The sequence below is a fragment of the Microtus ochrogaster genome, chromosome 16 (genome assembly GCF_000317375.1).
Source record: "Microtus ochrogaster isolate Prairie Vole_2 chromosome 16, MicOch1.0, whole genome shotgun sequence".
In the NCBI taxonomy this organism is placed as follows: domain Eukaryota; kingdom Metazoa; phylum Chordata; class Mammalia; order Rodentia; family Cricetidae; genus Microtus; species Microtus ochrogaster.
This window is the reverse complement of record NC_022018.1, coordinates 54,370,481-54,393,404: the sequence shown is the minus strand read 5'-3', so window position 1 is coordinate 54,393,404 and position 22,924 is coordinate 54,370,481. Positions and strand designations below refer to the sequence as shown.

The 22,924-nt window shown below is 43.9% G+C and overlaps 1 protein-coding gene across 2 annotated transcripts in view; it reads left to right on the top strand.

Annotated features, from left to right (window-relative positions):
- The first annotated feature begins 372 nt into the window (after positions 1-372).
- The window catches only part of Sptlc1 (serine palmitoyltransferase long chain base subunit 1), a 44,631-nt gene continuing 22,079 nt past the window's right edge, over positions 373-22,924 (top strand). For both annotated transcript variants that reach the window (XM_005355188.3, XM_026783066.1), the window contains exons 1-6: positions 373-452; positions 3,632-3,739; positions 4,770-4,864; positions 9,780-9,873; positions 10,347-10,419; positions 22,785-22,917. In XM_005355188.3, coding sequence (XP_005355245.1) covers positions 396-452; positions 3,632-3,739; positions 4,770-4,864; positions 9,780-9,873; positions 10,347-10,419; positions 22,785-22,917 — 560 coding nt within the window. In that variant the 5' untranslated portion in view covers positions 373-395. The remainder of the gene's footprint in view (positions 453-3,631; positions 3,740-4,769; positions 4,865-9,779; positions 9,874-10,346; positions 10,420-22,784; positions 22,918-22,924) is intronic.

Here is a 22,924-nt window from a genome sequence, read left to right as displayed (position 1 = left end):
TCCTAGTCTGGCTTGGAACTGGCCATGTAGATCAGGCTAGCCTAGAACTCAGAAGATGAGCTCCTCTGCCTCTCAGATGGGATTAAAATAGGAGGTGTCACCCACCTCCCCCGGCCTAATTTCGTTCATCTCAATAACCCTGTGCACAGCCGACCATCAAGAACAAAGGCCACGAACTAATTCTCTCAACACAAAGTCTACTGAGCGAAGGTGTTCAAGTCTCAGGACTCTGAGCCTCCGACTTCACGTCCCGGTTCAGGAACAACGCACACCCTGGAGGAGGCGACGCACAACTTCCCGCGGCCCCGCCCCGCGTTGGCGTGACGTCACTAGTCCGCGCCGCCGCACTATTTGACGCGACTGTGACCCGCCTGCCGGAAGCCGGGTGACTGACCATGGCGACGGTGGCGGAGCAGTGGGTGCTGGTGGAGATGGTGCAGGCGCTGTACGAGGTGCGTCGGTAGCCAGAACTACCCGTGAACCCGCGGCCCGGGTCTAATGACCCGCGGCCCGGATCCACGGAGCTTACTGCTCCCGGGGAGCGCAGGGGAGAGAGCCTCGGCTGCCCTCGCCTCCTGGAGTCACGCAGGAAAGCAGCTCTTGGGAGGGGTGCCGAGGACACACGAGTCCTCAGAACCACAGTTGGAACTGATGGCCAGACGGGGTTTGTGGGAGTGGGCGATCTAGGTGGGAGGAATGCCCTATCATAAATTACAAACTTTGCCCAGGGCGGGCGAGAGTGGTTTACAAGGCGGAGTAATTGGGAATTTATGAGCATGGAGTAGACATTCTTTTGCCCACAGTTTCTATATTATGAATATATAACGTTTTGAAGGATATTTAAAAGAATAGTTAAAGGGTTATGGTGGTTTCATTCAGCTATGTAAAAAAAATGGATAATACAAATGCCAGTCTTGGGAGGACGCTGGTTTCTTGAACAACTGAGCTTCCCTGCTATGTCCTATAGAATTTGTATGTCTTCTGTCTCAGGGCCTCTTCAACACGGCCTTCTCTAATTTCACGTGATAATAGGCACTGGCAATGCGTTTGTAATACCACTTTAATGTGAATGTTGGTGACCATATATGACTAGTGACTATGTATGTATTAGACCAGACGAATCTGAAGCCCAGAGACCAAGCTGTTTGAGCGAGCAGACAAATCCCGGTGCATAGAGAGCTCACATTAGTTGGAAGTGAATTTCACTTTATTTGATAATGTTATCCAAAGTTGCTTCTTCTGAGGAATGACCATGTTCCATTGCAAGAACTCTCTGGAATTTCTCTTCCTTCCTTCCCGTCCTCCACTCCCATGTCTCTGTGCCGCCTTCCCTCCCTTCTTCCTTTCATTTCTTTGTTTCTTTTGCTATTTCTAGACAGGGTTTTTCTGTATAGCCCTGGCTGCCCTGGAACTCACTTTGTAGACCAGGCTGCCCTGGCCTCCCAAGTGCTGGGATTAAGTACACGGCACCAAACTCAGATTACCGGGAATTTCTTCATGAAAATTATTTGAGACAGAGGGTACTTGATTTTCCTAATCTATACTGAGGTCCAATATTAGGCTAGTTATAGCTACTGAGTCACTATAATTGTTATTTTTTTTAAGAAATGAGTAATTTTCTGTTGTACAGTGTGACTTCTTACTCCCCAAAAGGGACCAACACAGACTTCGGAAAATTCTTTGTGTGTCACATTTCCTAGGTAGAGAGAAAAAAATAAAACTGGTATTTATGATTATTTGAATAATTGTTTAGACTATTAGTTTTTCATCTTAGGGTAATTTCTCTATGGGGTTTGTTAGCTGAAGAGATGTTTGCCTGCTATCATCCAGTTATTGAGAAAATCAGGGTTATCTGGACTTACTCTTAAGTTAATTATGTTTAAGAAGGGTCAGTAAAAGTTTTAGGTCATCTTAAGTAGAGATTTCTGTTCTTGTTCTCAGTTTCTGTGTATTTTGTAGAATTTGAGGCTTGTAAAGTATATCTGAAAAATAAAGATCCATGTGCACATGTGTATGTGTGTGTCATCTATGTAGTTTTAAAGGTACTTTCACATTGACAGGAAAGTTCAGTCTGGTATGGCTTTTGTTTGCTCCTTTGTTATTAGCTATGGTGAAATGTCATCCCGTATTTCTGCCTCAGTGCTGATCTATTCTGTATTTGAGTTTGTAAGTACATGGCTGTATTTTGAGATAATGTTTCACTCTGTAGCCTGGGTTCTCCTTGAACTTCAGATGCTCCTAGTATTTCAAGCACACACCATCATGCCTAACTTTTAGAGGCCTGGGTTTACCAGGTATGGTGGCTCATACTTTTTTTTTTTAAAGATTTATTCATTTATTATGTACACAACATTCTGCCTCTATGTATGCCTGCAGGCCAGAAGAGGGCACCAGATCTCATTACAGATGGTTGTGAGCCACCATGTGGTTGCTGGGAATTGAATTCAGGAGATGGCTCATACTTTTACTCCCTGCATTCCTGGCCTATATAATGAGTTCCAGGCCAGCTATGGCTCCGTAGTGAGACCTCTCTCCAAAACAAAACAAAAGGCTTGTTTCTTTTTTGTGTGGTGGTTTATTTGAAATAGGGTGCAGCTATGTAGACCATCCTGGCCTTAAAGTCAAAAGATCTGGCTGCTTGTGCTTCCCATGTACTGGGATTACAGGTGTGCACCATCACACCCAGATTAACATGTCTGTTTTAAATGATTTTTCTGTTGGTAACCCACTGGAATAGAGAATCCAGCCAGTAACTGAAGGGTTATAGGTGTCTAGATTCTTCTACATAAACTCTTCCATGCCTTTATTCTGAAATTATGTAGAGGACAAGATAGTAGACTAGCCAAGATTCCATCTTACTATGCTGGCTCCACACTCTGGGCAAGGGTCTGGATTCAATTCCCAGCGTCTACATGGTGGCTCACAGCCATTTGTAACCAGTTCTAGGGGAATCTTCTGATCTCTGCAGGTGCCAGGAACACATGTGGTAAACAGACATGTGCAGACAGAATACCTATACACATAAAATAATAAAATATTTTAATAAAGATATCTTTGTGTCTATCATCATGAAACAGGTTGAAATCCTTTGGTTCTCATGATAGAAAAGAGAGCCACTTTCCTTTAAGCATTTATTACTGCCACCCCCACCCATCCACGCTGCATTGTCTAATGTCTAAGGAGATTTAGCAGCAGGGTAGGGAAAATACAGTAAGATGTGCAAAACTTTAAGAGTTATGGAAGCTGGTTTGCACGTAGTTTTATTAGCTTTTCCATGGTGGGTACAGGTGTGTTTAGGTGTGTACAGTTTCCTTATACACATTTCTTGCCAGTAAAAGTGTAAATTATCTGAAAGACATGATAGAGTTGTTTTAACTGTTGGGGTTGTCAGGTCTTACCTCTTTCTCTTTTTCACTACTGAAAGGTTTTAAAGCTGAAGTGCTGGGGGTTTCATGTGATGGAGTAACTGCCGGTTGTTAAGGTGGGAAAGGCATGAAGAGCCCTTAAGGAAGCCCTGGCAGTGAGGTGTATACAGTAATAGTGCAACCCTCAGGAGAGGCAGCACTGTGGTGGACTGAATTTCCCTACAGCTTTTGAAGTGACTACTTTCCTTTGCTTTTCTCCCTCATAGGCTCCAGCATACCATCTCATTCTGGAAGGAATTCTAATACTTTGGATAATCAGACTGGTTTTCTCTAAAACCTACAAGTTGCAGGAGCGTTCTGACCTTACAGCTAAGGTAAGAAATGAAGCTGAGGGCTGGAGAGATGGCTCAGTTGATTAAGAGCATTGCCTGCTCTTCCAAAGGTCCTGAGTTCAATTCCCAGCAACCACATGGTGGCTCACAACCATCTGTAATGAGATCTGATGCCCTCTCTGGCCAGCAGGCATACACACAGACAGAATATTGTATACATAATAAATAAATATTTAAAAAAAAAGAAATGAAGCTTGTTTTATTCAAGGTATGTGGGAGGTACATCATCTTTCTAAAGCAAAATGAAACTTGACTCTGTAGTGGATGTTAAAACATTGACTATAAGAAGAGCAGGCAGAGCCGGGCGGTGGTGGCGCACGCCTTTAATCCCATCACTCGGGAGGCAGAGGCAGGCGGATCTCTGGGAGTTCGAGTCCAGCCTGGTCTACAAGAGCTAGTTCCAGGACAGGCTCCAAAACCACAGAGAAACCCTGTCTCGAAAAACCAAAAAAAAAAAAAAAAAAAAAAAAAAAAAAAAAAGAAGAGCAGGCAGTAAGGAACATCGGAGTAGATGAAGCTTGAGGAAAGAGGCATAAAGCCTCACTGGAGGAGACTGCAGCCTGCTGGGAGATGGCTTGAGGGGCGCGTGTGCAGCTCCTGGACTCCAGTGTCTCACACAGGTTATGTGAGCTGTCCTTGAGGCCAAGAGGAGAGTCCTCCATGTGGTCTTCAGAAAGGGGATTCAGAGTTGGAAATACCCACATCCCAATTAGGATTTTTTTTTGTGTTATGTGTGGTAAGATGGAAGAAATCCTAAACAGAAATGAGATTTTTAAGTTGTCAGGTTACCCAAAAACTGCATGAGAAAGGGGATGATCTGTAATAAGGAAAGAAGTAAGAGTGGGAAGTACCCCGAACACAACAAGGATGGCCTACGCTCTCCACAACAGCTGGCAGGGGTGTTTTTGTGGCACGCTGTTCATTGTTGCAATGTTGCAGTTTGGCATCACCAGAGCCAGTGTGAGGTGACTCGTGCTGAGCCACGCATACTCTAACGCCTCTTTTTCTGTAGGAAAAGGAAGAACTGATTGAAGAGTGGCAGCCAGAACCTCTCGTCCCTCCTGTGTCAAAAAACCATCCTGCTCTCAACTACAACATCGTTTCCGGGTGACTTGCTTGGCCTTGCTGCTTGGAGTGATTGACCTGGCTTTAGTTCTGTTACCAAGCGTGTGAAGGGTGGTCTTCACCCTTATTAGATGAAGACAATTTTTTTCAAGGGGTGGCCTGGGAATCTTTTAAACTCTAATTTGGGAATTGAAGATTATCTTTTTTGTTTTCCTTAAAACACATTCTCTTTCTCTCCTAACTCGTACTCTGTTGCTTCTTGATTCCCCCTTGTTCCTCTGAGGTTTTGTTTTGTTTTATTTTGATTGGTGGTGGAACTAAAGACTGACTATAAACACAGCAGATCTCAATGTCCCCAGGACTCCAGTATTCACTGTCTGGTCTCTGCATAGATTAGGAAAAGGTGGTCTAGAGCAAGTACAGTGGCCTGCTGTGGTCCTCTACTGTCTCAGCACCTGGGGTACCTGCAGGAAGAGCCTGAAGCTTAGCCGTACACATCTCAGCTGTGTGCACTGTCCTGTTCCTCCATTCCCTGTTAACTGCAGCATGGCGTGTCTGTAGATTGTGCTCTGCTTCAGCTTTCTGTCTCTGGCCATATTGCCACTAAAGAAGCCTATGCTGAGTGACTACTTTATCATACACTTCTCTTTGTTTTCCTAGCGTTGACATCATCCTTGGTTTACTTTTGAGCTCAACAGTCTGCATTCCATCTGTGTCTTCCTCCAGAACTGTACATCTCCATTGTTCAGTCATGCCATCTGTTAGGTTTCTTTTCTTTTTTCTTCTAGAACTTCCTGTCCTGCTCCTGCTGCTCAGAGAAGCCTTATAATTTTGTCTGTTGGCTTGAAAACATTGGCCCCTTCTTTTCCCCTTCTTCCACCCATTCCTCTCCCTCTGTCTGTCTCTCTCCCAGAGTGGGTAAGCAGGTAAGGTACACACATCCAGTGCTGACATGTGTGGATATTTGGAGGTCAGCGGTCGAGTGTCTTTTCCTGCTGCTCTTGCCTTATTCCCTTGAGACAAGTCTCCTGCCTGAAAAGCTGTCACTGATGTTTGGCTAGGCTGCCTGACCCAGCGATCTTCCTGTCTGAACAGCCCAGCACCGCACTGGGATTATAGGCACTTGACTGTTCCAGGCCTTTCTTTAATTTTCTCCTTCATGCCATTGGAGTACAGACAGACTCCTGAGAGTCTGGACTATGTCTTGTGTTTATCTTCAGTTTGTGTTTATTTCACACTCATGTTCTCTACTGATCCTCACTATCCATCGTTTTTTTTCCAACCGTTTTTATCAAAATCAAGTGCATTATGTACATTGCTTATAAAAGCTACAAGAGGCCAGGCCTCTTGGCATAGGAATTTCAGCAATACAAGAGACTTGAATTGGGTTCAAGCCCAGCCTGGGGTACAGAGTGACTTCAAAGCCTGTCTCCATAAATTACTTTTTTAAAATAATAATAACAAATAAACTGAGATTGTAGCTCAGTGGTAGAGAACTAGGAAGAGGCAACACAGTAGTTAGTTTTTAATTTTTTCAGTTTGATTAGTTCTCTCTCTGTGTGTGTACATGTTTGTGTGTCCATGTGTGTGATAAAGAGAGAGAAAGAGAGAGAGAATATACAGAAGTGTTTGCATGTGTGGGGGCCTGTGGTGGCCAGAAAAGGTTGTTGGGTCCCTTGGAGCTAAAGTGGCAGGCATTTGTAAGCTGCTCAATATGGATGCTGGGATCTGGACTCTGGTCTACACAATGGAGCATCAGGCTCTTCACCACTGAGCCATGTCCCCAACCAAACACACTGGTGATTTTACCAGTTTTTGTGGTGGTAGAAATGGAACCTGGACCTTGTATGCTAGACAGCATTGTACACTGAACTGTGACCCTGTCATGAGGCTGTTTCTCATGATGTTGAGAAACTATGTTTTACTGCTGTTGATGTAATGCCTGTTTGCTTACATACTAATTTGGCATGAAAGTGTTCAGTTTTATTCTTTAAAATCAAGCTTTACTGAACATCCACATAGCACAAAATTCATTGTTTTAAACTATTCAGCTAAAATAATTAAGTGTTATTGTATTTACAGAGGTGTGCCACTATCACCATTTTCTAATTCTAGAACATTTTCTTTCCTCCTCAAGTCAATCCCAAGCTTTTCTTTCCTGCCCCACTTGCTGCCCAGGCCCTGACAGTATTTATCTACCCTATGAGCAGACTGGACTTTGTAGGTATTTCATAGGAACGAAAGTGTGCAAAGTGTGATGCTTTGTGTGTAGCTCATCTGCTGAGCTTAGTGACTTCAGTGACTTACATCCATGCTATAGCAGCTGGCAGTATGCGTCTCCTTCCCTTAGATGACTGAGACTCTTCTTTATTTGCTTCTGTCTGTTTTAGAGTATCTTTTAAGTTCCCTGGCATCTGGAATTCTGTGGCACATGCCTTTAATTCCAGCATTCAGGAGGCAGAGACAGGTGGATCTCTGTAAGTTTGAGGACAGCCTGGTCTATAGAACGAATTTCAGGGCAGCTAGGACTACACAAACGCTGTCTTGAAAAACCAAAAATTAAAAGAAAAAGAATCTGGAATTCACCTTTACATATCATGTATCAGCTTTGTCACTAGGAAATACTGGTACATGCCCTAAGTACTATGGGTCACATATTCTACTTTGAGGTTGTCAGCATATCAGGTTCTCATCAGTGTCTCTGCCTGCTTGTATTTTATTACACATTGTATGTCATTTCCACCAACAGTTCCAGTAGTTTCATGAGTAGGGAGTCTACAGGTGATGTGATCCAGGGCCTTGTAGGTGATAGTGTGACTGATTTTGTTAATGTAAATGAAGTCATTGCACACACTGTTGTCTTTTGTGATAAGCTGGGCAGTAAGAAAGTATGATGCAACTTTGGTTTCTGTTCTCAAAGACAATGCCTTCATTGTCCTCTGTGTTATCTACATAATTTAGATAGTCTTATCAATTTGTATATCCTTCTTAAGAGTTTAAATACCCACACTGAACTTTATCCAGGGTCATTTCTTCAACGGTGTTTTTTAAATTGAGTTCTACGAGGGATTTGCCTTCTTTTTGCATTTTTGAGATTGACCAGCTTAGTTGAACTCCGTTCTAAGCGTTTACTTTTTCTAGTGAGGATTCAGTCTTTTTTCTGATCCCTTAGGAGCAGACATTCAGATTTGTAGATTTTGAAAAATACTCTATCTACTTCTCACATAAATGAGCATTGTCCTGTGGCCTGGGAAAGGCGGAAGCACTGCCACCTCCTCTCTGCTTGGGATGGGTTTGCACCTGAAGAGTTTTGTTACTTTAAAGCTTTAGAAAGTGTAGACAAGGGGTTATGATCTCTGCAGAGGGGTGTAAGTTCTTCCTAAGATCTGTCCAGCTATAGCCCCTACTTTTACTATGTGCTGTTAAAAGAGTTTGACACTTTAAACAATGTTTCCATTTGAAGTGTGCATGCATCCACATGCGTGCCACAGCATGCCCACGGAGCTGAAAGGACAGCTTTCAGAAGTCGGTCTCGGGATCGACTTGGGCCGTCGGGCTTTGTGGTGAGCACCTCGACCACTGAGCAGTCACCAGCTCTTAGCACTTGCCTTTGATACCTGAATGCTCTCAATTTTTTATTTTGATTTTTAAAAAGCTTTCTCTTCCCTTTTAAACCAAGAACGTTGCTTTCTTTGGACTGTCTGTCTTTAGTGCTTTGTGATTGATTGCTTTCTTGTTGGAAACTGTGTTCCTTTCTGAACAATTCCTGTGTCCTTGCTGAGATTTGCTTTGTGTCTTTTAGGTTTTGCCCATATTATATATTAGATACACAGTGTTGCTGGGTGTGGTGGCTCACAGCTGTAGACAGTCATACCACTTGGAAGGCAGAAACAGGAGGAGTTCAGGAACTGAAGGGCAGCCTGGGCCACATAGTAAGTTTGAGGCCATCATGAGAAAGTGAGGCCCAGTGAAAATACCAGTGTTTTATAATACTAAATATCATGACATGTATTTTTAGTATTTTTTAATAAAGCAAACGTTTTATTTATTTCAGGGTGTCTTACATCCATTGCATCGTGCATTTTATTGTTGCTAAGACATTGCATCTCAGACATTTTTCTGTCTGCTTGACTGCCAGATGAGTGACAGAGAGCAGAGATGACTACCTCCCTGCCACCTGCTACATGTGTCTTATTTTGTTTTGTTTTTTTCTCTACTCTTTTTTTTTCTGGACTGTCTGCTCACGGGACTTGTAACTTTTCCGCTGCTCTCCACGTCCTTATGTGCTTTTTTATATTTCTGTAGGCTCTTTTTTGCTTTGCTTTGTTTTCTTTAGACAGGGTCTCTCTGTATAGTGCTGAAAGACCTGGAAATCACTATGTAGACCAGGCTAACCTCAGATTCACGGCGCTCCTCCTGCCTCTGCCTCCCTGAGTCTTCTCTCATTTTGTATGTTAGTACTGTGAGTTGATTTCAGGTAGTCTCTTCTCTGGCTTTCTAGAATTCTGTACCTCTTTTCTCATGATTTATCAGTTCTGTTACAAATAAATAAGTAGTGTCTGAGAGCAGTGTGCAGTCCTTTCTGGCTCACCACAGACAGGCGTCAGCAGTGTCACTGAAGCCACAGTTCCGGGCACAATCCCTCTCCTCGCTTGGCCCATGCTTTGATGGCCTCTGTCTGTTCTGTCATGTTGTGCTGTCTCCTTACATCAGCAAAGAGCTGGCTTTCCCACAACTCCCTACCATCTTACTCTTTTTTAAGTACAGGGAGCTTATTAAAGAACAGAGCTAATAGGAAGATGTTTGACTTTAAATTTACCATTCCCTAATTTATGAAAAAGTACAAAGGAAAGGGATGGAGGGCAGATAGAGTGGTCTGACTGCATAGCTGTGCTGTGCTTGCCCTCCTGTGCTCAGATGGGTGCTGAAGTAAACCCCTCTCTGTCTCTTTCCCCAGCCCTCCAACCCACAACATCGTGGTCAATGGAAAAGAATGTGTAAACTTTGCGTCCTTTAATTTTCTTGGGTTGCTGGCCAACCCTCGGGTTAAGGTGAGTAGCGCTTGATACTGAAGTGGGACAGGACCTTGCTAGCTGCAGAAATGACATAAAAGTCAGGTGGGGTCATCTGAGAGGGACAGTTTCACACTACGGGGTCTGACAGAATCAAAATCTGGACTTGAACTATTCAGGGCAGATGTGGGCTCAGTGTGGGTGACATCCAGAGAACCTAGGAAGCCCGACCCGGGCAGTAGTGAGAGAGCATCCACAAGTTTCCCAGCTCCTGTTAGGACTGGGACTTGCAGATCCTCAGGAGAAACTAGTAGTCTTTGGTCTGTTTCCTAAACCCCATTAGAACTGCTGTAGTTACAAGAAAGGGGGGAAGGCAGAAGAGGGCCCAAGAGTGGGAAGTATTGCCTGGGCTTGTCGGAATTATCGATAAAGGAAAGAAAGGAAAGTTAGGGGCGGGGGAGGGTCGTCAGGACCACACAGAAGAAATCATTAGCACATTTGCTTCCATAAAGGCCGCAGCTTTAGCATCTTTAAAGAAGTACGGCGTGGGTACCTGTGGACCACGAGGATTTTATGGCACGTTTGGTAAGTCACATTCTTTTTCAGACCCCATTGAAAGATCAGTTTGCATTTGCAGCTCCTTAGGAAGCATTCTTAACCCTCAAGCTGAGTGAGTGCGAGTGCGTTTTCTTGCTTTTCAGTTAGTTGTGTTTGGGAACGTGGTAGAAGCTATAGGGGAAGAGCTGTCGGGCCTGAGAAAGTGCCCTGAGAGGGTGTGCTGCCGGAGTCCTGATGCCTGGGGCTAGGGGAGACTGAGTTGTGCGTTCCAGTTGTTGGGTGAAAGGTCCAGCTTCGGGGCCTGCCCTTTGTAATCCTGTGGCAGTCCGTGTCTAGTGTCACCATGTTGTGGAATGAAAGGGCAGGCAACAGTGCCGTGCCCACAGAACAGGTGGCCTTGTACCTGACTTTCCCACTGTCTACTGGCAAGCACTAACAGCAGGATGTACCTGGTCTATAGGCAGGGCTGATAAAAAGCCCTGGGCAGTCAGGACCACAGAGAAAGGCGAGAATACATTTACTGGGTTGAGGTTGTAGCTTTTTTTTTTCCTTTCTGCGATGGAGGTGAAGAGTCACTCGTGTCTTTGTGTGTGAGACCCTGGCACAGGCTCCCTGAGTCCTTAGGTGGTACAAGATAGCAAGTACCAGAAGCTTCCCAACTCAGCCTTCAGAGACTTCACTATGTACATTGCCCTCTGCTTCTGGAATGCCAGTCAGTGTTCTGGTGGCTAAACCCTGGAACTAGCCTTCTGGATTAGGAGGCCAGGCCGTCTCATTTCCACTTAAGGAGTTTCTGTGTCTTAATCCCAGTGGGTAACATGTTTTTATGAAAGAGACCCTTCCTTTGTTTCTTTGTTTGATGGTTGCCTTTTTCATGCTGGAACAGATGAGGACAGCTGGTGCCCAGAATCCGAGAGCTAGAACTCAGAGATTCTTTCTCCCCATCATCTGACTGTTTAGAAGAGAAAGGATGCCCAGGTAGTTACATTTTCTCTGCAGTCACACAGTTCGCGGATTTCTACCCTAAGCCTGGGCCTAGTGTCCCAGCTGCCAGCTCAGACTCAAGTGGCAGGATCAGAGGACTGAGCTCAGACCCAAGACTCCCACTACCCTAGAGTCAAGTCTAAGGCAAGCAGGGCAGCTTCCTGTTTTTACTGGTAGGGACTTGTTTACAAAAAAACAGGAAAAGCTGCTTTTTAGGGACTTTGTGGCTGTCACCTGATTCATGAGGCTTGCTCTCTGTGAGTTTGTCTGAGTACAAAAACTGCTTTCTTCAGAGTCTGTGGTAGCTTTCATTTGTGGACCCTCACTGCTCCTTAGGAGTTAACCTGGGAAGGAATTGAGATATATTGCTCTCAGAGGAGGGGTCAAATCTTTAAGCCTAATTTTCCCAGAGCTGTGAAAACGTAGTTTAAACGGCCCAGTTCTTCCTCTCTGTCACTTGTCAGGCGTGGACCAAAGACTGTTCGGTTAGCGCTCCTCACCAAGTAATCTGGTCCAGATGCAGATTTCAGGCCAGGTCCTCCAGCTGCCATCTGCCCCACAGTCAGCAGCTGTCAGTCACTTTTGTTTGCATGCACAGGCTCCTCTTAAGCATATATGGATGATTTCTGTATGTGCATGTTTCACCCATTTTTGTAAAAATAGAACTGTTTTACACATTGTTCTGTGCTCTAATTTTTGTTTGCTTCTCAATTTTTTTAGTTAAAAATTTTTATGCAGTATATTTGATCATGTTCCGTTCCCCAACTCCTCCCAGATCCTACCCAAGTTTATGTTTATTTTCTCTCAAAAGGGGGGAAAGGAAAGACAAAAAGAAATGCCCAAACAAAGCAAAACAAAATAACAAAGCCCACCGCTCCCCTGACCCCCTCAAAAAAAAAAAAAACCCAGAGTTTGTTTTTGCGCGCCAGTTTTGCCTAAGTATGGGACCTGTCCCGGAGTGTAGTCTACAGACTCAGTGACTGTCCAATGCACTTTCCCTTTGCCAAGCAGGCGTCGGTCGCCAATAGCTTCGTAGTTGGTGTGGGCTGTGCTTTCATGTGGATGTGAATGTGTCTGGGTTTCTGTGATGCTTGGAACAAACTACAGCCTTGTGCTCTGAGCACACACTTCTCCCCTGAGCTGTACCCCATCCCCCAAATGAGTGTATTTTAGATTTAAATTGGATTTGATTGTTTGGGTTTCTGAATGGCCACCGGCAGCAGATAGTGAATATACAGTTTATAAATACTTGCAAGCAAGCAACTCCCATCTGTCCTAAAACCACAACTGAAGGCTCATGTGACGCAGGGCAGCTATGTAATGGTACTGGTTGGTTTATTCCTTGTTCAGTTGTTTCCTCTGTGTGTGCACATGTAGTCTTTGTTCTTTCTTTTTCTGTTTTCTAGCAACTTTTTTTTTCCTGGTTCATTGGTTGGTTTCTCTCACCTCATTCTGTTTTTTTTTTTTTTTTAACTTTCTTTTTGACTTATTCTTTGTGTCTTTCTCATCATGTGTCTCCATCTCATTCATTTCCCTGTTCCTTTGTCTCTGCCCTCTGGCCTTGAAACCTTCCCCCACCCCCAAAATAAAATTTAAGAAGAAAAAAAGAAAGAAAACAGCCTCATCATGGAAGCTGCAGTGTGACACAGTGAGTCACACAGTAAACACTTTTGTCCATACATCTTTTCTTGCATGTATTTGCTGCAGAGTCGTTGGTCTGGTTCGAGGCCCCTGATTTCTGTTACACTATCGATGTTGACCCTCACTGGAACTCCTCTTGGTTATCCTGTTGTTGCCCTGTGTTGTGGAATCCTGCAGCTTTGGGTCTGCAGGACTGGTCCCTTCACATGCTCCAGCAGATCACAGATGGGGTGAATGTTGAGATGGGCCAACTCTTAACCCTGGTTCTGGGCCTTGGTAGTTGCAGAGTTGGGTCAGCCAGCCAGCTCTCCTGTACTCCCCACCAGGATGAGCCCTCCTGGCTAGTTAACCTCTTACAGCAAAGGGAAAGGGGCGTGGCCAGTTCTCCTGCTTTCATATCCTCAAGGTCATTTCTCTCACACCTGTACCTTCAAGTCCAGCTCTACTGTGTAGTCCAGGTGTGCATAGGGGCCACTCTCTCCAGTGCTGCAGCTGATGAGAAGGGGGACCAGCTCTTCTGCCCTTGTGACCTCAGGGCCAGCTTTTCCACCTATCTCAGGTTTTATGTGTAGGGGAGGGCAACTCTTTCCCACCCGTCCTGCCACATGGCAGACAAGTGATTTCTTCCCTTATTCTGAAAGAATTATATGAATAGTTATAGTGACCTGCTTTAGAATTTTAGCATTTAGTAAAATCAGAGAAAACTACTTGGGTCATCTCAGACTGAATTTCAGACCTCTGCAGTAGCCCTGCAGTGAATCACCCTGAGGGTGCAAGCACGTGGCTGGCACCCTTTGCACTGAGCCCTATAGCAGATGTTGGGAGCCTCCTCTTCTCTATACTTTCCCTATGCCAACAAAGGTTGCTCTTAATTTGATACTTTCCCTCCTTGGTGATCATTTGGGCATCTGTTTTCAACGATCTCTGCCTTGTAGATCATCTCTTAACTTGTAGATAATGAACAAATTACTGTGGGCAGAGTCTTCTGTCCCACCAACCCACTCCAAAGTAGCTACACAGAGAGTGATTGTTAATTATAAATGCTCAGTCTATATCTTAGGATTGTTACCAACTAGCTCTTTCAACTTAAATTAACCCATATTTCTTATCTATGCTCTGCCATGCAGTGGTACCTTTTTTCACTGGGACATGTTCATTCCCTGCTTCCTCTGTGTCTCTGGCTGGTGACGCCTCATGACTCCACTCTTTTTCTTCCCTGTCCTCTCATTTGGTTGCCAAATCCCACCTAACCTGTACCTGCCTAGGTATTGCCCTGTCACCTCTTTCATTAAACCAATCAGAAAGCACCCTGGCAAAGACACATCTTCTCGGTATACAAAATGATTATCCCATAACATTTCCCCCTGTTATCTAATTAAAAAGGAAGGTTTTAAACTTTAACATAGTCAAATTATGTACAACGAAAACAGTTACCAAGTGAGAATTACAGTTACAATATCCAGTTCTTTTTGTATTTGGCAAAATTATCTATCTTATCTTAGAGTCTAAAGTTTTATACCTAATTTACCTTTTACCATAATTAAGGAAAACTTTAATTATTTAGTTTTTAACTCTATCAAAGACCCCAGAAGGCTGTAATGTTACTTAATAACAAGTACATCTGGTGACTGGATGGTCACCCAAAGTTCATCTGTAATGTTGGCTTAGCCAACTTTGATCTACAGGCCTAATGTATTTGACAGACATTTCTGAGAAGCAGGGAATTTTGAAGGACTTTCTACCTTGTCTTGGCAATGTTGGCAGTCACTTTCTTTTGCGTCCTTCTGGTCCAGTTTGGACAGTATATTCTTAGCACTTGAGGTTAGAGCAGTTTTGTTGCCTAAATGGCTAACTTTTGCCATAAAGAAAGCAAACTCCATATGGAGTTTCTTCAGTGCCCTTCATCTTTTCTGAAGTAAGTTTGTGCTACGAGGAGCAGATGTGTCTCACTGTCGAAAAAACCTTGTTATTAAAACATTTTAAATGCCATATTCTATAAGTCTTTGTCGTGTTTGAAGACCATCTGCCTAAGTATATCTCTTTAACCTTTAAAACATACCTAATATAAGTTTGATTATTATAGGTAGCTAACTACTAACCTGTATTTCTTAATTATACATTTTTAAGTGAGCTACAGAAGCAGCTTGCCTCAAAAAAAGAGTAGAAATATACATACAGTAAGCAAAATAACTTTAAATTTATGCCAATAAACCAAAATTCATACCAATGTAAAAGATTTTGAGATTAATATTTATTTTTTGAATTAAAGTAGATTCAATAATCTACCCTTTTATCCCATCATTTCTATATCATATCCCCTTTATTCTTTCATTAAGTGATCCCTGTATCTAACTTTTCTGTTTAGGTGTTTTGTGATTTTTTTGCTCCATGATCAATAACAATTTGTAAACACCCTCCCCCCCCATGACAACAAACAGCCGTAACCCATCTTTTGGGAATGTGGGCATTGTTTTTCTCTAGACTGCTTCCTGTTGTTTAGTGGTGATGGAGTTTTTGGGGAACCCTGAGAAAAAAATGAGGATTATGGTCTGGCTAGAATAGTCTGTGAGGCTGGATCATATCGCCTAGGAGTCTTGAAGCTGTTCTGGATATAGAACATTGAGGAAACTGCAGCGAAGGTGATTTTGAAATGTTGGGTTACCTGCGCCTTCTGATTTTATTGATGTCTGCTGCCCTTGCTCTGAAAATACATAAACTTTTAAAGGTAACATATATATCTACATTAATACAAGTATGACTGTATATTGTACACAAGTTAGCCAAAGATGATTTGTTGTTGTTGTTGTTGTTTTATGCCTGAGTAGGTTACATGTCTTGTAGTTTTTCTAGATTTATTTCTTTATGTCTGTAGCCAGGGTTTTTCAGGGGGTCTTCCTCTATCAAACCTGATCATCTTTAACCTTGAATGAATCCACAGTCTTTTGTTTCCTGTGGGAACAGAAGCACTACCTCTTTCTCAAAGCAACACATCTTTTGACTTCCATTTTGAAGTCAAGACATTTTTAAATTTTGGTTTAAACCAGAACCATTCACAATTGTTGTCTCTCAGCAGCTGTTGTTTGTTATCAGCAATCAAAAACTCCAAAGACAACACAACAACACATGGTGTCCAGGCTCCTGTGCAGTTTCCATTTTTATCTGGCTTTTTTTTTCTCTGTAATTACTTTACTCCTTTCTTAAGGAGTTTTTTTTTCTATGACTGTCTATGTCTTTTTTTCTCTGCAAAGCCCCTGTACCTTTTTAAACACACTGACCGTTTAGAGGTTTCTTTTGTCTGGATTTGTCTTTTTTGAGCCATCTGTATTGTTTTCTGATCATGAGATGAATCTTGAACTTCTGTGTCAGCCACCGGTGGGACTAGGCTTAGTACATGGTGCCAGTGCAAGGGGGCCAATGGCTGACTCCATCCCACAGGCAGCTGCTGGGAAAGTCGTCTCTGTACTGCAGCTGCCTTGACACTGTGAGACTAGAAAGCCACATTTGGCTCTTTTTTTGTGTGTTTGGAACCTTTTTTTTAAGCTTTCTTTGGTTTAATGTGGAAATTTGTGTTCTACTTGTAGGCCAAGTTTTTTGTTGGGACTGCCAGCTCCCCCCAATAACCACACGGAGACTTATTATTACTTATAAATGCCCGGTTGATTTCTTAGAGTTGTTGCTAACTAGCTCTTTCAGTTTAAACTAACCCATATTTCTTATGTACACTCTGCCATGTGGCAGTTCCGCTTTTCAGCACAGCATGTGCATCTCCTGCCTCTTCTGTCTCTGACTGCTGACTGCTCATGACTGCACCCTCCTTCCCTGTGATCTCTTTAAATCCACAGGTCCCAACTAACTTCTAACTGCCTAGCTATTGGCCAGTCAGATCTTTTATTGAACCAATCAGAAGGTGCTTTGGCAAAGACACATCTTAACAGTGTATAAAAGATTAATCCATAACAAGCTACTGTACTTTTACTAGAAGTAACTTTGCTTGCTCAAATATCTTCCCAGGCCTGCAAAATGGCTCAGTGGGTAAGGGCACGGGCTGCCCAGCCCCAAGGCCTGAGATAGAGCCCTAGAACATACATGGTAGGAAGAGAGAGCTTATTCTTTTAAGTCATCTTCTGACCATGAACATGCACCATGGTACACCTCTACCCCCCCACACACACACATGCAAAATAACTTTGTTTGCTTTTTAATGCTCTTTTTTTTATCATTTGTCATAAAATATCTGTTAGATGATTAATACAGACAGACAGTGGAGCAGTGATTAAGCTAAAGTTTGTCTGTTTGTAGAATAAATGTGGCCTTCCTCCCAGAAGACAGGCAGAGGGAACTGAACACTGAGTTCTTGCAGTGGCCAGCTCACAACACACATATGTTTACAGATCATACAAGATATCTGCTACTTTGTACAGCTATGTATGTTGTTAATTGTGGTTTACAAGTAAATAGAAAGTCATGACTGGACTCTTTCCCTCCCGCTTACTTATGGTTTAGAGCTCAGAACCTCGTCTCCCTCTGGGGTAGTCAGGTCCTGTGTGCTCAGGAGGGTGGGCTGTGACTATTTGTTCCAGTGCTTTCCTGTTTGGGTACACAGAAGCTGTAACTTACACGTAATCCACACTGGCTTCTTGGTCTTGCCCTGACCAAAAGGCATCGTTATGTGGCATGCTCAGCAGTGAACATTCCGTGCCTTCCTTCATCCATTCCTTTCTTTGTGTGAGACTAGTCAACTGGGCTGCGGCTGGGGCCCGGAAGATCACACACTCTTCTGACTCCTAGATCGGCTGCTGCTTTACTTCATTCATATGACAGTGGTTTTGTAGGTGTGGGGAGCAGTCCTCAGGCTTGTAGCTTAGAGCATCTCAGTAAGAATCCCGCTGTGTCCTGCATAGAAAACATTCTTCATGACATTTGAATACAGAAGTGCTGCTGTTTTTACTTTTAGAAAAATTGTGCATGCGTTCATGTGTGCACATGTGTATTGCTGTGACTTAAACTCCAGGACCTTGCACATACCGGGCATGCGCTGTACCAGTGAACACTATACCCACCCTTTTCTGTAGTTTTATTTTGAGGCAGGTCTTACTAAGTTGTTCAAGTTGGCCTTAATTTGAGGTTTCTTGCCTCTGTCTGCTAAGTGGACGAGCTAATATCTTCTCCTTCTCAGGAGTTTTTACTTGTTTGTTTATGTTTGGGCATGGGTGTGTGCCACGCCCTATAGGAGGTCAGGAAGCACCTGCAGGAGTCAGTTCTGCCCTGCCACTATGTGCATCCTGGGGCTCAGACTCAGGTCGTCCAGCTGGCAGCGGGTGGGTGGCACCGTTACCTGCGGAGTTTTCTCGGGTGCCCTGGAGTGTTTTTTAAGAATAGTAGTTATTAGGATGGACAGTGGTGGCGCACACCTTTAATCGCAGCACTCAGGAGGCAGAGGCAGGTGGATCTTTGTGAGTTCAAAGTGAACCTGGTCTACAGAGCCAGTTCCCGGATAGCTAGGGGGAGAAAAAACAGGGAAAAAGAATAGTATTTACACAAAAATACAAAGTTCTTAACAGAAAATATGGCAAATTGAGTTTGAACTATTGTGAAGCTGGTTGCTTTCTAGTCTTTCCTTTGGAAAACAATCACGGGGGTTGCTGTTTCCTCGCTGTAAATGAGGCTGGACAAGTGACCCTACAGAAGATAAACTTTAACTGCTATCAATTCACGTGACTTTGTTGGAAAATAAGGGATAACCAGACTTTCCTTTTCTGAAGTAAAAGCTTTTTCCTAGACTTTGGTGCTCAGCACTGTTCTGAGTGTTTCATTCATGCTAAATGATTGTCCTCCCAGAAGTCCCTTGAGGAAGGCGTGGCTCTTACTCATGTTTGTCAGCAGAGACATTGCAGGTGTGGAACAGTCTCAGAGTTGTCTGAATGTACACCCAATGATGAGTGCCCAGCCTGAACCTCCCAGGGTCCTGGTTGCATCTTGAGCTCTTTGGATAGCTCAGTAGTTGGACCTTCTGTCCCAGTTTCTCGGAGGGCTGGAGTACCTTGAAGCATCAGAATCTTTAGGGATTGGGGGCACAGACCTCCCAGTGCTGGTCTCTTCTCCGCTGATACGAGTTAGAAACTGTAGTGCTTGGGTTTTACTCCATGCAGGGTTGGGGCCTCACTGGCCTGGGTGGATCTGCACTCAGAAGTCAGTGCCATCAGTAGTACAGAAATACCCTTGGTGGTTTTTCCTGCTGCCTCCCTCCCTTGGGTGGGGAGGAGTTCACCCACAGGCTCACATCAAGAGAAACGAGTTCTGCACTTACCCCTGTTGACCCATCACAGAACCTGCTCTGCTGGACTGACACCAGCCAGAATCTGTGTTGTCAGATAGAAGGAAAGACTGCGGTTTCTGAAACTTTGGGAACTAAACAAGTCATCAATTTATTACTCGGGTTCTCTATCCCAGAGTGTATATGTGCATTCCTGTTCCTTACAGTGCTATTGTGACCAGAAGCATGCTGCCTCACCACTTGCTTGAAATGGGAGCTGCTGTTTATTTTCACAAGTCTAGCACCTTTTAAGGAATCTAGCTGATCTGGGATCTGCCATTGGCACTCCCTGCCATCCTTCACTTGGAGGAGTCTTGTTCTGGCCATTACCCAAAGTATTCTCCGTGGACACACCCTGATTCCTTCCTCCACTGCTTTGGGATCTGCCTGTACTCCCCTCCGTGCCCCTGAGTCTTCCCTTAGTGTTCAGGAGCCAGAACCAGCTTCCTTCCCTGAGCTGAGTGCATCTTGCACATAGCATGTGGTGAAGCCGATCTGGTCCTCCAGGTGTGAGCCCACTGTGGTGAGATGGGAAAGGGTGCTCACATTGCCAGTTCTCTCCTCAGAATGCCTCATTTTAAAGTGACCTTGAAGCTCTAAGACTGAGCCAGTTGGTGTTTCGGAGACTGTTGTCCTTCTCCTTAGCACATGTTAAGGGCTCCAACTGTGATTTGAAAGCCTTTAAGGAGCCATGATTGACTAAATATGTCAGTGAATAAATATGTCAGTTCAGTATTATATTTTATGCTCTCATACCAACATTCTTTTCCCTCTTTTTATTTACTCGTGTAATACATTTGATTACTGTTTCCCATCCCATGTGGATCCCCACTCCCTTTCTGTCTCTCATAGGAAAACAAACAGACTCCAGACAATATGACACTTTAACAGTAATATTCAGGAGGCAAAGACAGAATAAATTCCAGGACAGCCAGGGCTATGCAGTGAAACCCTGTCTCCAAAAACAAACCAAAACTTTTTTTTTTTTTAAAAAGACTTTTATTATTTAATAGTAAAATAAAATAGAGTAAGATAAAGCAAAACTAACACATTAGAGTTGGAGAAGACAAACAAACAGAAGGAAAAGATCCCAAGAGAAGGCACAAAAATCAGAGAAACACTAAACTGGAAGTCGTAATATATATGTAGATGACCTGGTGCAGACCCATGCAGGCCTTGTGCTTGCTGCTTCAGTCTCTGAGTTCATATGAACTTTGTTCAGGTTGATTTAGAAGCCTTGTTTTATTGGTTTTCTCTGTCCCCTCTGGTTCTTAGATTCTTTCTGTCTCCTCTTCCCTGGGGTTCGCTGAGCCCTGGGGGGACAGATTTTCTAGAGACACCTCATTTAGGGCTGAGTGTTCTAACTCCGCATGATGCCTGCTTGTGAATTCTATTAGTCAGGGTTGTCTAGAGTAATGGAACTTACAGAATGCATATAGAAATTGGAACGACTTAGGTCTGTTGTCCAGCTAATCCAACAATGGTTGACTGTGAACAGTCTTAACTGTTGGTTAGTCCACGAGGCTAGGTGCCTTGTCTGGTCTTCATTTCAGTACATGCTGGAATCCCAAAGAAGTGGGCTCCGATGCCAGTGGCGGAATGGCTATACTAGCAAGGCCAGGGCAAGGACGCAGCAAGTAAATGCTTCTCTCTTCCATGTCCTCGTAAAGGTTTCTGGCAGAAGGTGTGGCCCTGGTTAAAGGGGTGGCAAAGGACAATGCTAGAAGTGCATTCACCTGCTTCAAACCAAACAGAAACAATCAGTCTCTCACGGGTGTTCCCTCCCATGGAACGAATAATTGTAGTTCATTCCAGATGTAGTCAAGTTGACAACCTAGAATGGCTGTCATGTGGGTCTCTGTATGCATTCCCATCTGCTGTAGGAGAAAGCTTCTCTAGTGATGGCTGAGCAAGGTACTGATCTGTGGGTATAGCAGAATGTCTGGTTTTGATCCCTCAAGTGGTGTTGGATATGGGTCCCATCTCGTGGAGTGGGCCTTCAGTCCAGTCAGGTATTGGCTGGTTTATTCCCACAAGCTTTGTGCTAGCAATGCCCTAGCACATCTTATAGGCAGGACAGGGCTATAGATGAGAGGTTTGTGGCTGGCTTGATGTTTAAGATTCTCCTTTGGTGGTGTGCAGAGTACCTTCTTATACCAAGGATGCTGGAAGATGGGGGTCGAGGCTCTCTATGTAGGCACCAGTTAGACGTCTTTGTGTTCAATGAGGTGTGTAGGTGGTATCTTCAGCAGTGGGCCTTGCAGTCAGTTTGTCTTGGCAACAGCCTGGATTGTTTGAGGATTCTTATGGGATCCCTTTTGCCAACAACTCAATTAGATGTAACCCAATCCTGGTACTGGAAGCTTATTTTGGTGATAAGAGATAGCCAGTTGGGACTCTGTCTTCCCCATTATTTGGCAGCTTCATTTGGATCACCTTCATATATGTATATATTTCAGGAAGCTTCTACTGTCTTAGGTTTCCATACAAGTGACCCTTCATCTCTGCTGTCTCTCCCTGTGTTCCCTCCCTCAGCCTCCTGTCCCAGCACTCCCCACCCACCCATAGCCATCTCCTCTACTTCCCTTTCCTGTGCTCGCTGGTCCTTTATACATACCCTCTGTGGTTCTGTGAACTTAGACCAGCATTCTTAAGCTGCTGCTACACAAGAGCCCTATTTCTGTCAGTACTGTGAACGTGAATTCCCTGGTGTACTTGGGGGTGGCATTTCCACACCTGAGCGCTAGCTGGACTGTGAGAAGAGGCCACTTGAATGTGTCTTGGTGCAGAGTGTGTAAAGGTCTTCTTGTTACAGTGTGAGAGCCGCTTTGTGTAAGTGGCAAAGCCTCAGCAGAGTGGCCAAGGGAAGCTGAAGTGGGTAAGGTAGGTAAAGTCAGGGGTGTGGGATTCCCACCGCAGAGGGTAAGGAGGCAAAGGCCCTGCTTCGTGGTCTGTCACTGCTCCAGGGCAGTGTGATCAGCTCTTAACTCCCGGGCTTCTGGAACACTAAAAAAGCCTATAGCTAAACTGAGGTCTCCATTTGCCATGCTTAGAGACAGGGAACTGCTTTCAGCTCACATGTCTCAGAAGAACTCTGGATCCAGAATTATTATAATCTAGAGGTTTTTGGATTTGTTGTCGTTGCTTCTAATTCCATTTTAGAAACTGGTGAAATGGGTCAGTAGGTGAGACACTTTCTGTCAATCCTGAAGACCGAGTTTGACCCCCAGAACTAAACTGTTGGAAGGAGACAGTGAAGTCTCAAAAGTTGCCCTCTGACCTCCACACGTGGGCTGTGAGAAAAACACAGACATAAATAATAAATATTTTTTAAATTGCATTTTATCTATAAGGTGAAAGAGGCAGTAATTAAACTATTAAAGTGCTTCTTTTCTCTTGTTAGTAAAGGAAAAAGAATTATAAGAGTAACTATTTTACTTTTTCCGTAAAATAGATGTCCATCTGGATTTGGAAGAGCGCCTTGCAAAATTTATGAGGACCGAAGAAGCCATCATTTACTCGTATGGATTTTCCACCATAGCCAGTGCCATTCCTGCGTACTCTAAAAGAGGGGACATTGTTTTCGTGTAAGTG